Source organism: Paecilomyces variotii (assembly GCF_004022145.1).
Source record: "Paecilomyces variotii strain CBS 101075 chromosome Unknown C8Q69scaffold_8, whole genome shotgun sequence".
Lineage (NCBI taxonomy): Eukaryota > Fungi > Ascomycota > Eurotiomycetes > Eurotiales > Thermoascaceae > Paecilomyces > Paecilomyces variotii.
This window is the reverse complement of record NW_021167147.1, coordinates 1423972-1447748: the sequence shown is the minus strand read 5'-3', so window position 1 is coordinate 1447748 and position 23777 is coordinate 1423972. Positions and strand designations below refer to the sequence as shown.

General features: G+C 50.7%; 6 protein-coding genes across 6 annotated transcripts; 4 read left to right on the top strand and 2 right to left on the bottom strand.

Annotated features, from left to right (window-relative positions):
* Nucleotides 1–702: 702 nt before the first annotated feature.
* C8Q69DRAFT_323060 (hypothetical protein) lies at nt 703–3390 on the top strand. Its single transcript, XM_028627390.1, has 4 exons — nt 703–2568; nt 2642–2689; nt 2744–2836; nt 2900–3390. The coding sequence occupies exons 1-4, from the start codon at nt 1012–1014 to the stop codon at nt 2948–2950; spliced, it is 1749 nt and encodes a 582-aa protein (XP_028483945.1). The 5' UTR covers nt 703–1011; the 3' UTR covers nt 2951–3390.
* A 3643-nt stretch (nt 3391–7033) lies between these two features.
* C8Q69DRAFT_405195 (surface antigen-domain-containing protein) lies at nt 7034–10286 on the bottom strand (the record flags this gene model as incomplete). Its single annotated transcript, XM_028628064.1, has 7 exons — nt 7034–7627; nt 7709–8085; nt 8434–8435; nt 8524–9727; nt 9781–9967; nt 10058–10174; nt 10254–10286. The coding sequence occupies 7 exons, from the start codon at nt 10284–10286 to the stop codon at nt 7034–7036; spliced, it is 2514 nt and encodes an 837-aa protein (XP_028483944.1).
* A 324-nt stretch (nt 10287–10610) lies between these two features.
* On the top strand, nt 10611–11577 carry C8Q69DRAFT_404844 (putative ubiquitin-conjugating enzyme Ubc6; the record flags this gene model as incomplete). Its single annotated transcript, XM_028628047.1, has 3 exons — nt 10611–10637; nt 10699–10778; nt 10851–11577. The coding sequence occupies 3 exons, from the start codon at nt 10611–10613 to the stop codon at nt 11575–11577; spliced, it is 834 nt and encodes a 277-aa protein (XP_028483943.1).
* A 1131-nt stretch (nt 11578–12708) lies between these two features.
* C8Q69DRAFT_446194 (hypothetical protein) lies at nt 12709–15505 on the top strand (the record flags this gene model as incomplete). Its single annotated transcript, XM_028629116.1, has 5 exons — nt 12709–12781; nt 13204–13701; nt 14107–14435; nt 14534–14661; nt 14713–15505. The coding sequence occupies 5 exons, from the start codon at nt 12709–12711 to the stop codon at nt 15503–15505; spliced, it is 1821 nt and encodes a 606-aa protein (XP_028483942.1).
* A 173-nt stretch (nt 15506–15678) lies between these two features.
* C8Q69DRAFT_322975 (putative cytochrome c heme lyase) lies at nt 15679–17144 on the top strand. Its single transcript, XM_028627389.1, has 3 exons — nt 15679–15934; nt 15987–16669; nt 16773–17144. The coding sequence occupies exons 1-3, from the start codon at nt 15851–15853 to the stop codon at nt 17017–17019; spliced, it is 1014 nt and encodes a 337-aa protein (XP_028483941.1). The 5' UTR covers nt 15679–15850; the 3' UTR covers nt 17020–17144.
* Nucleotides 17145–17730: 586 nt separating this feature from the next.
* C8Q69DRAFT_487613 (ubiquinone biosynthesis protein) lies at nt 17731–22863 on the bottom strand (the record flags this gene model as incomplete). Its single annotated transcript, XM_028631998.1, has 9 exons — nt 17731–17908; nt 18035–19374; nt 19450–19841; nt 20504; nt 20751–21694; nt 21981–22112; nt 22164–22283; nt 22334–22468; nt 22518–22863. The coding sequence occupies 9 exons, from the start codon at nt 22861–22863 to the stop codon at nt 17731–17733; spliced, it is 3588 nt and encodes a 1195-aa protein (XP_028483940.1).
* Between the last annotated feature and the right edge of the window lie 914 nt (nt 22864–23777).

Sequence of the window (23777 nt, the reverse complement as noted above, 5' to 3'; positions counted from 1 at the left end):
TGCTTAGAGTCGCCGTTCATTATTCCCCCACGCCCATCCTGGATCTGTCTGTTTCTGGGGATCAGCAGAGGTGCAATAACAGCCAGAGACAGCTGCCAGAATATTATTATTATTATTATTGTTTAATATCACCATGTCATCACGCTATCCCCACGAGTCAACGGTGGCTTTTGGAATCATCGTCGACCTGGACGCCAAGCAGTCTAGAAAAACAGTATACTGCAATCCCTGCCTGGGCCAGAGAGTGCCAGTTCCTCCTTGCGCTTCATCGTGCTCAGCTCCAGATCTTGGCGTGCCACCAGATTGTCTGGGCAGTGATATTAAATATGAAATATCATCCCCTGGGAGATGGTGACAATAATCATCAAGCAGCAGCAGCAGCAGCACGGTGAATATATTATACTATACTAGCACTACACTGCAACTCTACTACATACTGCCAATTGAACTCACTCATCCCACGGGTCTCCAACGGCTGAGAGACAGTTACTACATATTCATAATAACTACTACTTAATTACCACTTACGCAGACGTCCCAACAAAAAGAAAGAAACTCAGATAGATACGATACGTTCTTGTTTGGCGCTGCTCCACTCGCACGACATTATTTCTTCCTCCGATCAGCTTTCAATCCGAACTGAACTAAATCTCGCCGGCTACTTTTGTTACCCCAGACTTTCCTCCTTTCGGTGCAATCCGTCCCTGACCGGTTCTTTGCCTCTGGGCTTCTAAACTATTTTTATTTCTTCTCGGACTCTTCTTTGCCCCCACACCATTGCGTCCAGATCCGCCACGGATAAGCCGGGCCCCCCATCGCGATATCGCCGTCGACCAGCTGCTATCGCCAGAGTATCGTATCGCGTGGGTTGAGCTGTCGAGATTTCTTTCCCCCGGAAGCTTGGTCAGACGACTCGCTTGTCGTTAACTTACAGGCCATTTCGCTTAAGTTGCTTAGAGTTCCCCGTCCGCGGTGATAAGTTATATTGCGGCCGCTCCCTCGTGCTGAAGTATGTCCGACGGAGAGCTATGGTCCACCCTTGTTACGGCTATAGATCCTCACAACATCCGAGCTATGCCTGCGGTTTTACAATCCACCATTACCCTGCTCGAGAGTGAGCTGGGCAAGGCCAGAACCGCTCTGCAGGAGATCCAGCCCAATGCCTTACCCGTGATGATGCTGGGCGATGAGGTGACCGCCGGCGCCATGGCCGCCTACCGCAAGAACCTCGTAGATCGCGCATCGCACTTCGTCTATGGCACCCAGCCCATGACGGCGAAGGATCTGGGCCTGGTGACAACTGCGCGAGAGATCTCGTCCGACGATGACGATACCGTCGTTGATCAGGACGAACCGATGGTCACAATGCTGGCGGAACCGCGCCCGACATTGGTGGAGGTCTTGTCGAACAACCTCATCCTCGACCACATGGCGCCTTATCTATCGGTCTCGTCCCTGCTGTCGCTGGCCGCGACCTCGCGACGCATGCATTCCGCCATCTTCGGGACGCCGTACGTATTCCGATACCTCGATTTGTCTCGATGCCGGGGCGCGCAGCTGCCGCGGATATCTCCCATTGACGAGCGCATGGACGAGTCTCTAACAGAAGACGAGTTCTACTCGGGACCGCTGCGGGGGATTTTTTCCAATCTTGGACGGCGGTCCATCCTCCAGGATGTCCGCACCCTTATCCTAGACGGTCTTTCGGTCCCGGCGGACTTGGTCGCCGATATTGTGCTGACCGATCGGTTCAATGTCACCATCCTCTCCATCAGAGAATGCCTGCACCTCAACGAGCGGAAGCTCATGCAGACTCTCCAGCATGCGGTCCGGCCAACGCGCCCCAAGGGCATGCCGAAAGTGAAGGGGATCTACCATTTCACTGCGAAGAATGCGCCGCGCTCTCCATCTCGGGCCAAATATCGAGACTGGTGGAGCTCTCAGATAGCTTCTTCTGCGTCCCCTTCGGCGGAGACTAGGGCTGCTGCTCCGGACAGCGACTCCAGTCTTGACGACTGGTACAAGCCCTCTGGAAAGCTGCTGAGGGGTTCGATCGAAGATGGCTGGGCGCAAACTCTGAAGAAATGCGAGGGTATCATATCCTTTGACGCGGTGCTGTGCCGTGGACCTCGACATAACGTGGATCTCTACACCTCCAGCAGCGGGAGCGGGCCTCAGCCAGAGGGTCGCCTGCTGGGACCTGCTATCGCAACTGTAGCACTTGGACCCAGTGGCTGTGACAGATGCCATAAAGCCCCGGAAGGCTTTGCAACCTGGGGCCAGTCCCCGGAGGAGCAGTTCCCTCTGCTCAGTCCTCCGCCACTGCATTCTTCCAAAATCTCAGCGGCCAGATGTCCAGTCATGCCTGGGCATGACAGCCCGCTTCTGCTTGCCAGATGCGTCGACTGTCTGACCGACCGCTGGTGTCATCGCTGTAACAAGTGGTTCTGCTCGTCCTGTCTTCCCCAACCTGGAAGGGTCAACATCAGAAGTCTGTCGCCTCATCAAACAGCGATCCGGGGGTCTCGTACCAACCAGACTGCGGAAGCTGAGGAGCAAGAGCGCAGGGTGAGTGATGGCTTTAACAATAGATACCATGTCTAGGGCTCGTAGCATTGCTAACGATGTTTTTTAATTTTAGCGTCTTGGTCCTGGTGTGAGCAGAGATTGCTGGGAATGTGGTCCTACTGTAAGAATCGGGCTCCTGTCGTCATCATCGACGATATATCTGACATTGATCCAGTGTGCCAGCTGCAAGCTTGACTCCCAGCGAACTTGCCAAGGCTGTCGGGGAGACTACTGCGTCGAGCACAACGAGGGATGCTCTGCACGAATGGTACGTAGCAACCAGTCCATGTCTTAGCGTGAGGACTTTGGCTGACTATTCGACCCTTTCTAGTGTGACTGGTGTAACACGAGCTCTCGTCGTCTGAGGGGAGACCTCTACTGATGTCGATCTCTCCTGTCGATGCCTACAGAACAGAAGAGTGGCGGACGTGCATGCCTCTTCTAACGAAAGCTGAAAGCTATTATGACTTATATACCCCTGTTGATCGCCGCGCCTGAGAATCGGCTGGGCCCGACTTACACTATCTCGTCTCTGAGAGCGATGTTTTACCTTTTTAATCCTTTTTGGCTTCACGCTGGGATTCTATCTGAAGAAGTCCTGGCGACGATTATTTCCCTAGTTCTTTCATTCCATTTCAAAATTGAATTGAGGCACCCCGCTCATGTTTTGGAACGCATTCTGCTTAAAGCTATGAAAATTGCGGTTCTTGTCTGAGCCGTGTGAGGCTGTTCGGTTGGTTTGCTTCAGTCAAATCTGTCCAGAAACACCGATTTATGTGGATATGTCCAGTAACTATAGTGTATTAGTTATTGTGTAGCTATCCTGTACGAGAAATGAATGATAGTTAGCTAGTTAGCTATGGTGAAGATGACGTCAGACAGAAGAGAACTGCCTTGACGAAGACATAAACAAAAACAGAGACTGGACTGAGTTCATCAATCAATCAATCACTAGCTAGTTGCTTCCATATAAAAAAACATGGTATATGTGAAAGCAGAGCGAGTGTTGCTCCTGATGAGAAGTTCAGCTCCCCCGCCGTGCTTCGCTGACTCGCCACCCCGCCAAGTTATCACTCATTTACTAACTACGCCTTACCTGATCCGCGGTATCTTCCAGAAAACACGGCTCTCTTCGAAAGGAACATTAATCTTTCAGTTCAGAAAGGCAAAAGGGAAAAGAAAGAAAAAAAAAATGCCTTGTCTTTCTTTTCACACTTCAACATATCACAACCAGTAAAAAAAACGAACCCCTCCAAAGAAAATGACGGCAACAACCGACCCCGATTCTCTAAAATGGTCATCCCAACTGACCGTCACCCCGCCAGTGCGCACCCCCAAGCTCCCAGGCGATAAGATACTTCTTCCTCAATCAGCCCTTGAGCAGCTTCTTGCAGCTGCGCCGCTTACGGAAACAACATCGCATTCTGCGTCGCGGACATATACGCGCGAATTCGACCCGTTTAATCCATACACGTTTGCCGCGGAGGCGCGAGCTCGAGAACAAGCCACAGATCGACAGAGACAACTACCTACGCCATTGACGTTTCAGATTGAGAATCAGCAGAATGGTCGGAAAATCTACGCTGGCATTCGCGAGTTTTCAGCGGAGGAGAATGAAATTGGACTTAGTGCCTTTTTGCGACATGCGCTGGGGCTGGAGGATGGTGATTTTGCGCCCACGATGAATGGCAGCGCTGCGGCGGGACATGCTTCAAATGGGGCTGGGGGGTATCAGGATGGATCTCCCTCGACATTATTGACGGAGTCAGGACTACCGAGGGTGACGGTGCGTGCGAAGACATTGCCCAAGGGGACCTATGTGCGTCTACGGCCGTTGGAAGCTGGGTATAATCCCGAGGATTGGAAGGCGTTATTGGAGCGGTATCTGCGCGATAACTTCACGACATTGACGACGGGACAGTTTTTGACGGTTTCTGGGCCCCGGAGGGAAGAGTTCAAGTTTCTCATTGACGGTGTTCGACCGGAAGGAAATGGGATCTGTATCGTGGATACGGATCTCGAGGTGGATATTGAGCCGCTGAATGAGGAGCAGGCTAGGGAGACGCTGAAAAAGATCATGAAGAACGCCTCGAGGGCCCCTGGTCTGCAGGGAGGTAGCTCAACTGGTGGTCCTGTCACCTTCGGCGAGCCCGTCGCTGGCCAGGTTCTACCGGGAGAATATGTGGATTACGAGCTTCGTCAGTGGGATCGGACACAGCCCATCGAGATTGAGCTGGAGATTGCAGATGAAGCAGATGTTGATCTTTTCGTCAGTCCCTTTTCGTCAAGGCAGAGATCACGGCCGCGGGACGACGAGCATGTCTTTGGTGATTTCTCGAGTAGATCGCCGAAGCGAATACGACTTGAGCCGACGAATGTGGAGTTGGAAGATATAGAGTCTCTCTATGTCTCCGTGCATGGTTTTCTCGATCCGGATGCGTCTCAGGAAGAGGCCGCAGCTCCGATGCAGTACAACCTACGCGTGGGCCCGCCTTCTGCTCATGCTGAAGAGGAATCTCGCGAAGAGCCACCTGCCCACGGTCCCGACGAGGTGCAGTGCAAGAATTGCCACCAATACGTTCCTCAGCGGACGCTGTTTCTGCACGAGAATTTCTGCTTGAGGAACAATGTTCATTGTCCTCGGTGTGGGAATGTGTTCCAGAAAAGGTCCCCGGAATGGGAGAATCATTGGCACTGCCCGCATGATGATGCCTATGGAAATGATGCCTCAAGCAAGGCAAAGCACGATATGGTCGTCCATAAGGTGCACTATTGCCCGAACTGTCCGTTCGAAGCTCAAGGCCTTCCTACGTTGGCACATCACCGCACGACAACCTGTCCTGGAAAGCCGATCCTATGTCAGTTCTGTCATCTGGTCGTGCCGCAACAAGGCGATTCAGATCCAGACATGGCCGACCCTGAAGTCTTGCTTTCGGGTCTTACTCCACATGAACTTGTCGACGGTGGTCGCACGACAGAGTGTCATCTGTGCAACAAGATCATCCGTCTAAGGGACATGAAGACACATCTCCGACACCACGACCTGAATCGATTATCTCGCCCCATTCCTCGCATATGCCTGAACAGGAATTGTGGCCGCACATTGGAAGGCGGACGCGGTAGCAGCGCCAACAACAAGGCCAACGACACCCTCGGTCTCTGTAGCATTTGCTTCGGCCCTCTCTACGCCGACAGTTATGATCCCGAAGGTAAAGCCCTCCGAAGAAGAATCGAGCGTCGATATCTTTCCCAAATGATGACAGGATGCGGTAAACCCTGGTGCCGGAACCAATACTGCAAAACAGGACGACAAAACATGTCTCCTGCATCTGGCCCTGCAGCGCCCATGACAACGGCCGAGATACTCCGCACAGTAAAACCATTGATCGACGCCGTGAGTGTCCAACCCGGCAGTATCAACACAGCACCCTTCTACTTCTGCACAGACGAAGCCAGCCAGCAAAGAAGAACCCTAGCTGAAATGATAGCCGCCGAAGGAGCAGTTCTAGGCGGCGGCGGCGGTAAAACATACGGTATCGAATGGTGCATCGCAGCCTTAGAAGCCGTCAATGGAGATCTGGATAAAGCTCGAGAATGGTTGAATAATTGGGCACCGTCAAAAGGGGAAGTCAAAACGAGTTAAAAAAAGCCCCCCGTCCCAAAAAAAAAAAGAGAATCACATATTGCATGCATGCATTTAATATAATACAAGGCTAACGCAATGACTACATAACAGTCTACGCATCGCATCTAATGCTGAATTTGAATTTCATGGCATTATATTTAATTCCATTATTACATTTCCAAGGATCATCCATTACTATATCAGGATGTCTAGTCTAGTCTTTTAATAGTGATGACGAGTCATGACGCTGCATAACTAACTAATTGAGGTAGTTACTTAACTAACTAGATTATACATAATTTTCTTATTCTCCCGACTTCTTTCTCATCGAGGTATAGAACAGAATAGAACAGATCTCAATACTCTTCCTATTACTCAGACTTAAAGGGGTCTTTTATCATATTCTTTAATAGGAAGTAACTAATCAGCATTTTAGAGTAAGCAATTGCATGATTTCCTCTTAACTACCTAACCTAATACAGGACACAAAAAACTTGGAATACTTAACTAGTGACTAACTAACTATTGCTCAAATAGAGGGGTCTCTTAAGCTCTCTGGGTATGAGAATGATAATACGTAATTTTAGACAAGTATTCCTAACTTGAATGAAGCATAACTCCCGTGATATCTTTCTTCTTCTGTATAGAGATGCAACATCATCAACAACATTACCGGGATTTCATCATCGTTAACGATATTTATTCATTTTTTTCTTTTTTTCAATAGTAATTCTCAAGTTCTTTTAAGATTTCATGATTGATAATTCTGCTTCAAGCCAGAAAAAAAAAAGCATAAGCGGAAAAGGGGGCAAAAAAAAAAAGAAACAATGCCAATTCAGCTCACGCCGTCCTTGTCTTGGCCGCTAGAGTACCGCTACCCCTCGAGGAGAAGATACCCATGATTCCAAAAACGAAATAGAATAGTGCAAGAGGATAGGCGACTAGACCTCTCATTCCGCGCATGCGGCCCACGGCGCAGAACATGCCTGAGCTGCTGTACGTGCACCACCCGACTGCGGCGACGGTGAGGAGGTAGCCGAACATGGTGTCCATGGGGAGCAAGATGCCGATCAGACTGGTCAGGACGAGCGGGAGGAAGCAGTAGCCCAACACGCTGGCGGAGCGGGGGAAGGTTAGGGTTGACGAGAAGTGGCCGACGTTGTTGGGCTTCTGGTGTGGGTTGTAGGTATCGGGGTCTGCGGCGTTGGGGACGGGAGAGTTGACGGAGTCGAGCGTCGGGGACATGAGACTGAGGATGAGATGGAGAGCGAATGCGCCGAATACAGCGACGCCGTAGATGTAGCCGTAGAACACTTTTCCGGAGAGAAGAAGGAATGTTCCGTAGAGGAGGATATAGAGGATCGCACCGTACAGGTCGCTGTCGTCCATGAGGTGCTGGTCGATGTGAGCAAAGGGATTCAGGACGGTCAATGTCTATTCCACCATGTATTATTAGCATTTTGTTATTCTCGACAGCGTCATTGCCACAGAACAAAACAGCAACTCAGTGCATACCTTCGTCCTGATATGCTCGAAATTTACCCCCAACTCCTCCAGCAGCGGTGGCTCGCCGTCGTACCCTTCCGTCCCGAACGCAGCAAGCCATCCTGTCCTTAATCCTCCCTGCTCACCCATCCTGCCACTGACGCCTGCAGCAGGAGATCCAAAGCCCCCGTATGCGCCTCCGCCGCCGACGGGGTATGCCGACGCGGCCTGGGGGCCCGTAGCCGGCATGCTGTAGCCGCCATATGAGGCTTGAGAGGGCGTGGTATGTCCAGACACAGAGGAATACGATGAAGGGAAGAACTGGAGGTTCTGCGCGGACTGAGCCCCGTAGGGCTGTTGTTGGGGGTAGTATTGGGCCATTTGCGGCCGGGGGGTGGAAAGTCGGACTAGCGATCGGGTGGTGTGTATATGGATTGTATGGAGAGTTAGAAAGAGAGGCTGACTCCAGAGCCTGACAGGGACGTAGAGAAACAGCGGGAGATTGTCTGTTGAGTCCGTGTGTCCTCTACCGCCGCAGAGGAGAGTATTGTCCTTGATCTTCTTATTGCCAGGTTGGAAGCTCAAGTAGCTAAGTAAGCGATCGGACGTGTCCTCCCGCCCTACGCGGCTCGTTTGGTTTAGCGCCATCGGCCCGCCAAGGTTCCCTAAGATTAACTGGGAGACTAATATGTACTGTATATAAGAAGAATAATAATAACCATTATTATATACTCCAATACTGGAATCATCCCGACTACTATTGCTATCTACTAGATTGGAGAGCACGCACTACTGACAAAAACAAAAATGAGTTCCTACGCTGTTGTCATGGTACATATGTCTACAGGAAATTGATGCCAATGCCAAGCTGCAGGCCCTTCCGGCCCTCCTCGCCTTTGCGCAGCACCAGAGGTAGAGAGAAGTTCAGTTCGAACCTGGCGACGGGATGCGCATACACAAGTCCAAAGCCGGCCGCCACGCTGGGGAGTCCATTCTGAAGCTCCGAAAGAGTAGAGATCACTGCATCCTTCACCTCTGCATTGTTCGTGGGAGCGTCCTTCTGGGAGGTGCGCAGAGGTAGTAGTCGACCACCGTTCACAAAGGCTTGCAGACGGAAGGGTTTGTCCGCACCCACACGGGGAAGAGGAAGCAGGAGGTTGGCACTTCCCGCAGCGTAGACATCACCTCCGAGGGCATCAGGACCTTCGTGCGGGCCAAGGCCAGCAAGGCGGAATCCACGGACGTCAGTGGGGCCTCCGAGGACGAAGCGATCGTTGATACGGGACAGCTGGGGACGAGCGTCGGAATCAAGGCCCAGGGGGTAAATCAAACCAGCACGGAATCCAGTCGTGAAACTAATCCCACTGTCTCCTTTAATACCGGGGATGGGAATGGGGACGGCTCCCTGGGTTTCGATTTCGGACTTCCAGAAGGAGACGTCTCCCTTCAATGGACCCCAGCCGGCAAGTTCGTTTAGAGTCCTGGCATAGTAGCCGCGGGACGGAAGAAGAGGGTTATCTCTCCGGTCGTTGACCCAAACATGGGAGATGCTGCTCTTCACGCTATCACCAGCATCTGCACGCACGGTTGGAGACGCCTTGTCTGCCAATCCAGTGAGTTGTCTCCAGAAGCCGTTGTAGCCAAACTCATGACGATGACCTGATGGCGACAGCCAACGAAGCTTCGTCCATCCTCCTCTCAGAACTTCCTCATGGCTAGCCCAGCTCTTCTGTGTTGCGCTCGCGATACCGCCAATTTCCCAGCGGAAGTCCGGGTCAGCGAGGATCGGGGTCTCAAAGGCAGCCTGGTACGCAGATCGTGTCCGTGTTCCCAAAGATGCATTCAGATTGAGACTTTCTGCACCGCCGAAGATGTTTCGCCACAGGAGGTTACCATACGCAGAACCTTCAGCATTCCCCAGATCGGTTCCCGTCTTCAGGAGGACCCGAGACTTCTCTCTGACAGACAAATAAACATCGACGTCAGTGGGCGAACTCGAAGGATCATTGGGCTTATCCAGGAAGACAGAAACTGGCTGATGGAAGATGTCTTTACTCTATTAGCAATAAGCTCTATCAAGACAGGGGACTGCGTCAGTATACCAAATCTGTTCAGCTTGTCTGCGCGGGCTGAGACCTCGCGCAGGGCATCCGCGAGAGTGTAGGGCTTGTCTTGGTTGACGCTCAGCAATGGATCAAATATCCGTTGCAGGAAGCTATGACGAGTATGAGGAGCTCCCAGGACCTGGATCGAGGAGATAGTACATGGCAAGGTCGAGTTTTGGTCGATCTAATGCACGAGGGGAACATATTAGCCGGATATTCCGTAGAACCGGTTTGGATGGACAGTCAGTCGACGCGGGCGTCTATAAAAACATACCAGCTCTGCCAAACGGGACTGCGCCTTATGATAGATTGCATGAATCCTCTCATTCATAGCCTGCTGCCGTTCCTCCATCACCTTCTGGTCCGCACGCTGCTGGAGCCGGTGGAAGATCTACAGAGGCATATTGTTAGCAACAGTACTATTTTCACATGCAGACAGCTTCAAGAAACAAAAGAACAGATCCACATACATCATCTTCCTCAGCGGAAAGAGGGGACGACATCGCGACGACTGCAATGGCAGCTTGGATGTAGGCGCGTGTGCGAGTCTTGTTCCGCCGAGAACGGCAGATCATAAGTAGATGCGGACCGGGTAGCTATGCACGTGACCATCGTCTCGCGGGCTCGCCGTCCGGAGGTTATTGAACGTATGCTGGTCTTACTATGGGATATTCATCACCCATACTCCTAGTCTGCTGCACACCCACATTTTTGCTTAATCACCACTAGGTGCAGCGCATCTTTTGCATCGCCAGTCTTCCTCATACAGTGCAGTTTCAGTTTCTTCTGGCCCTCACTCAGATCCTCTGCGCCGCGGCCGCGACAACATGGCCACCAAGGCTGCCTCCAAGCGTGTGAGTGAATATCCTGAACCCCTGAGTAGAACAGGATGGTCTTTACTAACTTCAAAGCCAGCTCACCCGCGAATACCAAAACATCCAGAAGAACCCTCCTCCCTATATCGTCGCACACCCTTCGGAGTCTAACATCTTAGAGTAAGTGCCGTGGCATACTTCGGAATGGGGGGTCCCCTGTCTTATGCCCCGCAAAGGCTAACTGCCCGCCAGATGGCATTACATCCTGACCGGACCTCCAAAGACTCCTTATGAGAATGGACAATACTGGGGTACCTTGATTTTCCCTCCCGAATACCCTTTCGCTCCTCCAGCTATCCGCATGCACACGCCAAGTGGCCGATTCCAGCCTTCGACTCGACTGTGTCTCAGCATCAGTGACTTCCATCCAAAATCATTCAACCCGGCGTGGGAAGTCTCGACCATTCTGATCGGTCTCCTGTCATTCATGACGAGCGAGGAAATGACAACTGGCAGTGTGAGCGCATCAGAGGCGGAGCGTAGAGTGTTTGCGGCTCGGTCGCGATGGTGGAACTCGACCGGAGGCGGTTCTCATTCCAACATCGCTCCTGGCGTCAATGCCACCGGCAAGGGAATCAACAATATCAAGGCAGGAGATGGAGGGATGAAGTTCCGTACAGAGTGGCCGGAACTGGACCAGGAGAACTGGGAATGGATGAAGCAGAACCGTATCGATCCCGCGACCGGTCAGATCATGCCCGATCCCAACGCTCCCCCATCGAGGTGCTCTCCTGAGACCAGCGCCCTTCGACGACGCCCGAACGGAAGCGCTCCTCGTCTGGGAACGGTCATGGAAGGCGGCCAGGCGGCGCGAGATGCGGGAGAGAGCTGGATTCGACGACACAAGGTCTGGGTTGGACTTGCCGTGGTCTTCGGATACGCCCTTCTCACCCGGTTATTCACTGATCTCCAAGCCTAAAGCCGCTCATGTTGGAGGTGAAGGCAGAGACAATAATATTTTGCGCGTGGATCTACGTCAAGGTCTACAGGGGGGGTTGTTTTCTATGGCTCACGCTGGTTAGGTACCGGCGGAAGCACGCGTTTCGATCGATCCAAAAGGGTCTGACCATATGAGGCAAGGCGTCTGAAAGGGCTGGCGTTCACACAAAGGATATTCGGGTGTAGATTATTATGATATGGGTCCCACCACCTGGTCTAATTCGAACCGGGGGCAGGTGAGAGTGGAGGAGGCACTAGAACCTTTTCTTTCTTTTTTGACCTTCGAAGATGTGTACATACTACTACATAATAATTGTCCCTCGGATAGATGGAGACCAGGTGGTGCTGCATAGCTATCGTTCGGAATGATAATATTTTGGGATGTCTTTTTGCGGAGTATAGCTGTTATTATTATGGTTACGGCCGTATGGAGTCGTTACTGGGTACTTGGATCAGCTCGACCCGCACAAAACCGCAAAAGGACCGACAGCGAAGTGTGAGAAACCTTGTGGACCGTATACCAGTACTATAGAAGTTCCTTGAATGACTATCTAGTAGTTAGTTCCTGGCCCCAGTAGCAGTCGTGCCGAGGTTTCTTTGATCTCTTGACTTGCCTGATCGGGTAGGAGTTCAGACGGACTCGACTCGAAATCAATAGTAGTAGTATGTACTACTACTAAGTATCGATCCGATCTGATTATGATTATTAGCACCGGGCAATCAGATGGAGAACAAGCTGTCGTCGAGTATAATAATAATAATATCATCATTAATACTACTACAAATCGAACTGACGAGTGAAGCTAACGCAGCCGGTGGCGCATCCCGATCCTCCGATAACTCGATTGGGCTTGTGCTGCTATTGTTGTTGACTCTCTCTCGCCGGCTTTCCCGTTCTCCGCCTTTCGTCTCTCCAGTCCCCGTCACACAAACGGGCTTCTCAACACCATCAGATTCCAGTCGCTTGCCGCTCTGGGGTTCCGACGGTGATCTGTCGATTCCCAGTAGCGCCCACGCTGTTGGTGCTCACTCCACCAACCCCCCGCTGTTCCCAGAGCGCCCCCAAACGGTGGCTCTCGGCCCGCTGTCGAGTCCTCGGGGACTGGCCGCAATGGCAAGCGGGCAAGAATCCGCGGCGAACAAGTCATCGGGCTCTTCCAATCGCTATACCAATAATAATCAAGGTTTGTGTGTGCTTCTTTTTTCCCCTTGGCTTTCCTTAGCGGTGTTGTTACTGTTGTCGTGCCTGTTTCCACGCGGGTGATCCTCAGCTCAGCACGCACCCCTTGAAATATTACCATATTATAGAGCATATACCATATGGCCCTCTTCCCCACCCTGGCTCTGCTGGCCACAACCCGGAGTTTCCGTTATCGTTCATAATTATTCCCTCACTTCCTGTCAGAAAATGACAGCGGATGTGATGAAGATCGTGGCGCTCAGGGAGCCCCACTGGGCGTCTGTGTGCTTGGGCGCGTGGAATGCACACTGTGAGGGAGTCTGTGGCTGGCTGCCGTGTAGATCCCGCCGCCCTTGATATAGGATCTCAGATCGTTTATGGCTTTAAACTAACCCTGTGGTGCGGGGGCTGATTGGACGCGTCTAGAATTGTCGACTTCCAAATCCTTGGCGCCATCAGATCGCCCATCTTTCACCTTCATCGATCACGATGATGACTTGACGTCCAAGAGGATCAAAGACGCCAATGCCCGGAAGGCCATCCGCTCGCATGTTATGCGAGATGTGCGCCGTCGGGAGCGTCTCGCCGGACTGAAGAGAACCCCGAAACGGGAGGATCGAGGAACTTCAGGAGCTTCAGGAACGAAGGCTGTTTCGAAACGGCAGAAGTCTACGGACGAGTCGAGGCAGCATGAGCTGCCGTTCAGAGAGTCCTCCACGCAGGACGAGACAGAGTCGACGTCTGCCATGGATGTCGTCAACACGAGCCCCGGACAGTATCCCGTTCTGTGGACAGGGCCTGATACAATGCCCAGCCGCGCCATCAGCCCTCAGGCCATTCCGAAGTCATGGTTCTTTGATCCGTTCTGTACCTTGCCTGGTGCAAGTGAAATGCCATCCGTGGTCGACCATTTGATTTCTCATGGTAAGTGATAGAACGTTCTGCTTTAGGAAACCGCTCCAAGCTTTGTTTTCAGTTCTTATTTGATGTGGCAATCAATTGTCTTGGTGATTCGTTTGAGAAGAGAAAAGAAAGCCGTTCGCCTGTCACAGTGAGCAGGAGCGAGTTCGTGCATTCAAGGAGACCAATGTAGTTTGCATACTCCGCAGGCGCTAACTGATCCACCTGCCATGTCCTGGTTTGGTAGTTTTCTCGAGTTACGGGTTACTGCATTGTGATGAAAATGTTGCATCTCTATGAAGACTTTTCTGATTATCAACGCTGTGTTCGCTTCTTCTTTCGTCCCTTTCTTCCACGGTTCCTTTGTATTCTTCATTTCCTGGCATCTAGCATAAGACATCTGGATGATTGCTTACATATGATCTCAAGTGGCGACTGTTTTCATTCCGATGACATTCCCTGTTGAGCATAAGGCACCAGGGGAGGTTCAGATGTCACTCATGGTGGCATCCGCTCTCTCCGATCCAGGCAGCTTTTTCGGCCTGATGAGCATGAGTGCTGCTCATAGGGCCATACTCGCGGGACGTCACGGGGATCTAGTCGATTCATCAGAAGACGGATACCGCGTCCTTCATGAGCCCGATTATTATATTATGAAAGCGAGATGTATCCGGGAAATGAATGCCAAAGTGCAGGATCCTAAAAGAGCACTCAGCAATGAGGCTTTTGATACTATCATCAATCTTTTGTGTGGCGCGGTATGACTCATTTGGCTTCCTCTATTTCTGATGGAGATCGGACTCTCCTTGTCAGGTCTATAATCTCGGGATGAGGCTTTTGTGCTAACCAACAACAGTTGATAGTGGGTCTCTTCGATGAGGCCAGGGTACATTTGAAAGGCCTACGAAGGATGGTAGAATTACGTGGAGGAATCACCAATAGCAGTTTGAAAAACGCCGCTGGGCTTGTGAGCGCTATCCAGACGTATGTAACACCGTGGTTTCCTCGCTTCCATTTCATGCTAATGAGTACCAGATGTGATATCAAAACAGCCAATGGGCTCCAGAGCAAGCCCATCTTTCCTTTGGCCTGGGTTCCCCAACCGTTGCCTCCCCGGGTCCTCCAGCGCATCACTCCTCCGCCTGCATCGCCACTGCATCAACTCGGAACGAGACTCATGGCAAATAGCCTGCTAAGCTCGCCTTTGAAGAGGGCATTACAAGGATTGCATACCATGATGTTCTTCGACGACTTCAATCGCCGTGATCCGCAAGGGCTAACTCAGGAAGAGCGGGAATTATTGCGCATGTTGATGTTTGAGACAGAGCACGAACTCGCAAGCTATTATTACCGTCCTCCTTCGAAAGGGGGGTTTGAAGGTGGGGCAGAGAATCTCCATCCCATCGAAGTGGTCGCCCGCATCTCCTCGACATGTTTTATCAATCTTTTCTTTATCGTGTCTCCCCCTTCCTCGGGAATGGGACGAGCATTGACCAACCATCTGAAAAATGCGATCGACCGCTGCGTAACTACTGTCTTGCCTCAACTGCCATCAGAATGCTATGATCTGGTGGCATGGGCCCTTCTCGTCGGTGCGCATGGTGCCGCTGGACAGCCCGAGCGGCCATGGTTTGTCCAACACCTCACCCATATCATTGAGGTGCAAGGATGGCGTAGATGGGAAGACTTATCGGGAATCCTGACAGGATATTTCTACGCTCCATCGCTACATGATATGATCTGGCAGCCTATCTGGAGTGAAGCGATGTCGTGGCTGGCTTCCTCTCATAGGGCGTCAGAAGTAGTTGAAGGCTTCGAGCAATTTTGACCTGACCTTCTGAAAAGTACCTCAACCATACTTTCCACTCTTACAAGGAGCGATGTATTTGACACGCTGGCTACAGCAGGAGGAATTCTAGATGTCTCTGCGTCGTTATATAGATCCAGTGTGCTACTTTTGGCAAGTTCGCCAGAAGTCACGTGGATCGCGCGAGTCCGGCAATGTCCGGGCGAATTGGAAGGCGGCTTATGTCACCTGTGATGTTTCTGCCGCCGAGAACCTTCCGCCCGCGCTTTTTTACCCAACTCCCTTTGGCAGATCATTCAACGCTATAACGACGGACATCGCTAATTTCTGTGTCTGGCCCAAATATCTATTGCATCTACCGTCAAAATGGGTTGGTTCTGGGCAGATCCGCAGCCAAAGCCGACTCCTGCGGCTCCAAATCCTTTGGCCGCCTCGGACGCATCACCTCCGGTTAGTATATCAACGCTGCTTCATCTGGGCAAATAACTAAACTAGATTCTAGCCTGGTTGTCCTATGCACGTGTCCAACGCTCCTCCAGCATCATCCGCTTCCAAGGCTCAATGCCCGGTGACGACTTCTCAGAGTGCTTGCCCTGTCAAGTCTCCCAATTCTCCGTTCTACGTTCCTCCATCGCGCTCGTCTTCCGAACCTGCGGCCGCTTCCTCAGAGTCTCAACCACAACAGAAATCGTCAACTCTCTCCAAGCTCAATCCTTTGAACTACATGTTCTCGAGCATCTCCCAAGAACGAGCACCAAACCAGACTGTTGACCTCCCTGTTGAAAGAGAGGTGTCTTCCATTCCCCGAGGCGACGACGGCCTCTGGGAGTATCCTTCTCCCCAACAAATGTATAATGCTATGCTGCGGAAAGGATACACCGACACTCCTCAGGATGCTGTCGAGTCTATGGTCGCGGTGCACAACTTCTTGAACGAGGGCGCCTGGTCTGAGATTGTCGAATGGGAGCGGATATTTTCAAAAGGTCTGAAGCACGGGTGGGAAAAATGTCGGCGTGGATCTGCGAATCTGGAGATGGACTCTATTCGCGAACAATTGCAACAGAAGGCTTCTGATGATGAGGACACTACACCACGGTTGATTAGGTTCCAGGGGCGACCCCAAGAGTTGACTCCTAAGGCTAGAATCCTGCAGGCTCTGGGATGGGTTTATCCGGAAAAGTTCGGGTAAGCAACCACCTGCTATCACACACCGTCTTCCCGAAGAATACTGGATGGTCAAAGTAATCGGATCGTTAAGAATTTGCTGACTGACATCTGTTTTTTCTAGTACTGAACCCCCCTTTGACCGACATGATTGGTATGTCCAACGCCAGACACCATGGGGACCAAAACAAGTCCGCTATGTCATTGACTACTACTCCGGTCCGCCTGAGCCGACCGGTGAGCCCGTCTTCTATCTCGACATCAGACCTGCCATTGATACTCCCACTGCCGCCATTGAACGTCTGATGAAATGGGGCGGAGACGTCTGGTGGAGAGCCAGCGGCGGCGTTGCCCGAGAACAGCAGAACTAAAGGGTGTTACGGCTCATACGCCTGTTGAGCGCATTCGCGCAGTCTTCTTCCTTTATGCGCGATGAGAAAGCCATACTATTGTAATCGACAAGAGGACTGAGCTTCCTTTACAATGGCTCCGTCATATGATACATTACGCTTCCTTTTTGATCTCCTCATTTCCGTTCTCGTCGTGTTTTATATCGGTACCCCTTATTTTATTCCTCATCGTTCTTTGTCCTGTTGACATCTTTTCGCATATCTGACGGTAATGATGCAATGGCCCCCGGTGTTTTTCTTGGCTTTAGATTCCGGCGCAGCTATCCCTACGTATCAAGAAGAGCTACCGGTGTGGGATTACTTCTTGTATCTATATTATAGACTAGTCCACTCTCCAAAATACTTCTATTATATCTTCCAGAGACCAACCATGATAGAGTTCTAGGCATAAAATGATCATACGTGATATCGTATATAGAAGGAATAGATATCTTTATTCTGTTTTGGAAAAAAATTTGAATCTAACTATATATCCCTTCCACTCTATTCTCCAACCACACCACCCACCCCGCTTCCTTCCCATGCAAAAAGGAAAGACCCCATTCATAGTTAAGAGTCAAGATCTTCGCTTATATCTATATACACAAAAAACAAAAAACAAAAAAAAAAAAGATCAACACGTTGCCCATTTATTAATACTATTCTTTTTCTTTTCTTTTCTTTTCTTTCTATCTAGATATTAGGCGACAAAAGGTCATATTTCACGCACATCTCAACACTTTCAACACTAGCTTGGAGGAAAGTGCGAGCTTCGAGACCGACCCAGACGCGGAGCATGGAGGTATCTCCCTCGCGAACGGATTTGAGGAATGTAGTTCCGGTGCCCAGTTGGCGGAGGATAGGCAGAGCACTTGAGTTTGGTATTGTTAGTAGGGGTGCTAGAAGTAGTATGGTATATATTTCTGGGCTTGCATATGGAGTATATGAAAAGGATATATAACAGTGTAAACTTGGTTTCAAGCTCATCTCGACTTACCTCTTAAACAGATCTAGGTCGGGATCTAAGCTCCGGCCGATACCTTCGAGAAGAAGGACGGAAATGACGACATTGACGAAGTCGCCTTCTAGTCGTACGTGGTGGTCACGGACCATGGAAAGTACTTCGCTGAGGACATCGCCGATCTTGACGTTTCCTAATGCGAAAGTGCGCGATTTGATGCCCAGGACGAGATGTTGCATTTTCAGAGCGAAGATCTCCGGGTCGATGACAGCCTCTGGCTGTCGACATCGCTCAACCATAAGGTGCCCGGCTTTGTATCCGTCGAATTCGGCAATGGCACGGAAGAGGTCAATGAAGTTCCTGCGGTTTGTCTCGTTAAGTTCAGTGACGAGACCTGTATCGACAAAGATGAGCTGTGGACGGTAGCCTTCAGAGTCGATCTCGGTCAACGCAGCGTTCCACGCCTCACGGTCTTTGCTATGGGGTCGCAGGCGTGCAAGAACTGTTTCCGTTGCATCAGCTTCTGCGGAGGATGTTGCTTCAGTCGCACGGGTGTCCTTTCGCAATGACAGGTCCAGCTGGCTTGGTTTATAGAAGCGGACCATGATATTTCCCGGGTGAAGATCGGCATGGATGAAGTTGTCAATTAGCAGCATGTGGAGAAACGCGTCTAGACCTTCATCTGCAATCTCCTCCTGGTAGGGACCACCTCCTACCTCGAGGAAAGTCGAGAGAGGAATGCCCTGCGCGAACTCCTCAATGAGAACCTCGCGCGAGGTATATTCCGTATATGGATAGGGGAACCAGGCTGTTGTCCGCGACTTGAACTTCTCCCTGAAAATAGTCAGGTTTGTCGACTCGATGCGCAGATCCAATTGCAGTTTCATCATTTCTCCGAACTGATGGACCTCGTCCGGCAGTGACAGCCATTCCATGGTAGGAATAGCATTTATGGCAGCTGCGAAGAATTCCATAATCTTCAAATCCCGACGGACAACCCTCTCAACTTTGGGATGGAGCACTTTCACAGCCACGTAGGACGAGGGTACATGGTGTGGGGAGCTCTTCACCAGGACATCCACGTTCCTGCGGACCCTCGAAGGTAGGTCAGTCGGCTGCGCTGGGTTTACCGACTCACTCGTCGCTGCCAGACTTGGTTTTAGCTTAGCCTTGTAGACTTGCGCGATGGCTCCGACTCCAAGAGGTTCGACCTGGAACTCCTCGAAAATCTCATCGAAGGGCATGTTGAACGCTTTGGAGACTATTTCCTTCGTAGCATGTAACGAGTGCGCGGGAGCATTGGAATGGAGAGAAGACATCCGACTGCAGAGTTCAGGAGGGAATATATCTGTTCGCGAAGCTGCCCATTGTCCAAGCTATTGAGGAATTGGTCAGTTACCGCCATCTGAACCCATGCGATATTCCGCAATAGCTGGGGAGCAAGAACTCACTTTGATGAACGCCGGTCCAGCACGTTCCATTGAACTGACCAGAAATCCATACCACCAGAGTGTACCTGTCCGTTCGCCACCGCGACTCTTGACCCGTCTCCCAAACCATATAGCTGGCACCGTCACAATAACAGGGATGAAGATGATCACCAAATGGAAAAACCTCAAGCCGGTAGCAATCGGTTCGTAAATGTATTTGCAGTACAAGATCTGCAGTTTCTGAAGAACCCTTGACAAACCTCGCGCATCATCGTCGACAGTCTTCTCGATCTCACTGCGCGAGGCTTCCAGCATTTTCAATTCGCGCGTCTTTTCCCCTCCTCCATTGCCCTTCTCCGCGAGCTCCAGAAAAGTCGCCGGCGTCAGGGCCCCCAACAGCACCGTCCCAACCACTCGCGTCCTGCTGCCCACGCGCCTCCATCCATTGCGCTGATTCCAATATTGTGGGCGTGGGAAGCGGAATTGCGACCTCGGCGCGAAGCGGAGCAGCTGCGAACCTCCGCAGTTGAGACGGAAGCGGCCGATAAAGGCGGCCGTTCTCATGTTCTCATATAGGTACAATTATCGACGGCCATACAAGTCATGGATGCATGTTGGTCGATAAGGCATTGGGAGAACCCAGAGGGGCTGTTTTTGTCACAAAGAGGAGAGGATACGAGGAGTCTTGAACTGGCAGTTCTTGGAGTTGACTTCGGGAAGGCCGGCGATAGCACGTGTCCGACGTCATCACCGTTTTTGGCCGGAAAATCAGTTGGAAGAACCAAGCAACTATTTACCCATGTTGAGTGTTCTCTGTCATCAGTAAGTATTTTCGGTCTATCCTGGGATTCATTCATGATTTGGGAATCCATATTTTTACTTGTAGTTTAGATACGAGAACCGACTTTTTACTCAGGTACGATCTCCGTTTAGCTTACTTTAGAACATTTATCCTATATAGCTGCGAAGAAAGTAGTGTAGTATAGAAAAGTTTCATGGCTTATCTAGCAAAGCTAGGGAAAGATATTTACATTCAATATCGGCGCATCCCTACAGAAATGGTCCAACCAAATACCCTGTATCCAGGAATGCCACCGGCTTCGTAATTAGCATCTGCATGATGGATACAGTGTCCAAGTGTCACAAATCGTCAGCAGGGGAACTGTATGCTAATCGACCATCTATGGAGTCTATGATGATGGGGAGATCTTGATGTCCTTGGCAAAGTCCTCAAGCATTGCCTTCTGAGGTGGAGGAAGCGTCTGAGGCTGGGTGGGTTAGCAAATCGATGACACAAGCTTGGGGCTCAAGGTGAGACGTACATCATGCTTCAACAATTCCTGTACTAGGATAATAGTATTGTCACGATCCTTGCTTCTCTTTTGCTTTTCTTTCTCGTCCAGGGAGTCCGGAATATCAGACGAGAGTGTCTCTTCGAGGAGCTTGTAGACGTCCATGTTCTGCAGACAGTCAACGACAGCCACAGAGCCTTCCTTGCTTGACGCCATAAGGGCAATGGCAAACCAGCCTTCACTTCGCACGACTGGCCACTCCTTCTGAGTGATCATCGCACCAAGAGGGCGAGCCACGTCCGGATGCAGATCGAACAGACGTTCGAATAGCGTATTTATTTCTTCGCTGCTCTCTCGTGTCTTAGAATTGATGGTGCGGCATAAAGATGCGATTGTGCGGCCAATTTCCGTCTTTATGGGGGCAGAATCGGTCCTACCAAAGAGGGAGAGCAGTAATGATAGATAAGTCTTGTTGTGTGCTGGAGAATCTGGATCCGCAGAGAGGCGTTCGAGTAGTTGCGAGACATTTTCAACGGATGATACAGTGACTTGGCGGACGAGACTGACGGCGGAGAACTGGATCTGGGGAACTGTCTCGAACGCCCATAGCCGAGATACAGCTGGTATAAGGCCAGCACTGGCCAGGAACGGTCTATTCTCACTGGCAATGGCGAGGTTCTTAAGAAACCCGATAGCGGCATGTAGGACAGCGCCTACAGCATCGCTTTTCAAGATAGAGATCAACCGCTCATGTATGCGGAACTCGCGAACCATCCTGGCACAGACTTCGTCGGACCGTGCCAGATTTCCAAGCATAACGCAGGAGCATATCTGCAGTTGGTCTTCCTTCGTATTGAGATACGACTCCAAGACTTTCGAGAAGGGAGACCCGAGAGGGTAGAGCTCGCCGAATTCCGGTAGCGCAGAAAGATCCGATAATGCCTGGTTAACTTTAAGGCGTAGTTGGGCCAACGCTCCCACATCCTCGCTCGAAGATTCGTCGATTTCAAGATCATACGAGTGGCGCAGGATCGTCAATATCGTCTCCACCAAGCCATGTCGAACGCATACCCTTTGGAATCGTTCATTCTGCAGATATGTAGCAAGGCTGTTGACCAGAGAGCAGAACTGAGCAAACGTTGTCTCTTTCTCCAAAGCAATTTCCATAAGGAGTAAAATAGTCCCATCTGGGGACCTATCGATGCCGGATGCTGGACAAGTCAGAATGAGGAATATCAACACAGAATTGAGTATGCCTACCTTGTTCAGCAGCCATCTCGATCAGCTCATATGCGTAGTTTAATAGCGCGTTACCCCTGATTGAGCCGTCTTTGATTAACTTCAAGAGAATGTACGCCACTCGATTGTGAGCAACCTGGGACTGAGCAGGTTCTAGTTACTGTAAGCTATAAGTTTAGGGACATTTCATGGCGTCAGACTCACCGAAATCAGTACATATATTATATATCACTGGGATTGCGATTTGAACGAGACTGGGCTTCAGAAATAGTCTCAGAATGGCAAGCGTATAATTGCCGTCCACTACGATCTGTCTATTCTCATCTAACAGCAGGTTAGAAATCCCCACTAAAGCATCCTTGGGGGGTACTAACTTGTATCGGCACATGAGTTCCCTGCTAGACGTAGAGAATGCAATAAAATCTCGTCATCGACCTCTTCCGTCGATGCAATTATCCGGAGGAAAAAGTCCAGCAGTCCAGACTCTCCGAATGGGGCCCGCCATGAAGCTAGAAGTCATCAGCTCTGTACGGATCTCGAACGAGAAAGCAGACTCACGGTCTCGACTAGCATTAGCTAGAGCCTCTACAGCTGGTGCCATATACTCGGATCTAGACTGCCAAAGCTTCTCCACAGTTGCCTTGACAGACGACAACGTTCGCGGGTCCCGAGTCCCATGTCTGGCATCTTCATCTGCTTCTTCCAGAGATGCTCGAAGCTCCCCAACAGCGAAGCTACCTTCTTCTTTCTCTGATTCATCCAAGATCGCTTGTAGAGACTTGAACATCTTCTGTTCGTCCAATGGCTCTATCTGAGGGCCCTCTGCAGCAGGGGCCGGAGGGAAGGAAACGGTGGATTCAGACAGTAAATCTTTCACCTCAGGAAGTTGGATTTCTTTGACCATCCGGTCAGTCTGGTTATCTGAAAGGGAACCATCGCCGCCGGACGATTGTCCGGGGACGTTTGGCCCAGATATCCTCTGTGGAATCCATTGTGGAAGATTCGGATCAGCTGCCTAGTTTTCAGGGACACTTCTCTCGTCTATCTTTGAAAATGGACAGCTTCTGCCTTCGTTGATAGCCCCACTCTTGCTAGACGATGAGCTTCGTCCAACCCTCTATACCAGTCAGTGCAAAACTCGGAACAGCTGGACGAATTGGAGCCTAAAAAGTAGGTAAGTTATCCGAGAATCTCGACAGGCCAGTGACTAGGTAGCGCAGGGACCATATAATGAACATACGCTAGATTCGAGTAACCAAGCGGTTGCTAGAATTATAGAATCTCTAAAACGCTCCGCTGAAGTAAGCTCTGAGAGGTAGTTAAGGAAAGGCCGATTTCTGCTAATTGCAGAACAAACAACTGATGAAATAAAACGAATACAATTTCCTTTTTGTCCAACGGAGATGATGAGCTTTTCGAAGACAAAAATGGGGACCAAAACTAGGGTCGAAATGGCTCTATAACAACTCGCGACCCCACGGTAGATGTTGCCTGGGGTGGCTTGCAGCCGGTGCTCGCTTAGCTTAAGGTATGGAGCTTTCTTATGGCACGCTGGGAAGTTAACTTATCGACAAGCAGTTCAATGCGCAGAGCCAATAAGAAAGAGGAACAGATAATACCAATACTCAGTCTGTAGAGAATCATCGTATTCAAAACTAAATAATTCCAAAAAAATGTGTAGAGTTCCCTCATAATCACTAAGTTGAACAAAACCACTACTGGGATGTACGGAGTATCACAGTATCTAAACCCCATTTGGTGCCTGACAGCTCGCAACTTGGCCTAAGCGTCCTAGTTATCGACTGTCTACGGTGACCA

Coding starts and splice junctions, on each gene's coding strand:
- C8Q69DRAFT_323060 (XM_028627390.1), top strand. CDS start 1,012: ATGTCCGACGGAGAGCTATGGTCCACCCTTGTTACGGCTATAGATCCT. Junction 2,690..2,743: donor GCTGGGAATGTGGTCCTACT/GTAAGAATCGGG, acceptor ACATTGATCCAG/TGTGCCAGCTGCAAGCTTGA. Junction 2,837..2,899: donor AGGGATGCTCTGCACGAATG/GTACGTAGCAAC, acceptor GACCCTTTCTAG/TGTGACTGGTGTAACACGAG.
- C8Q69DRAFT_322975 (XM_028627389.1), top strand. CDS start 15,851: ATGGGTTGGTTCTGGGCAGATCCGCAGCCAAAGCCGACTCCTGCGGCT. Junction 15,935..15,986: donor CCTCGGACGCATCACCTCCG/GTTAGTATATCA, acceptor ACTAGATTCTAG/CCTGGTTGTCCTATGCACGT. Junction 16,670..16,772: donor GTTTATCCGGAAAAGTTCGG/GTAAGCAACCAC, acceptor TGTTTTTTCTAG/TACTGAACCCCCCTTTGACC.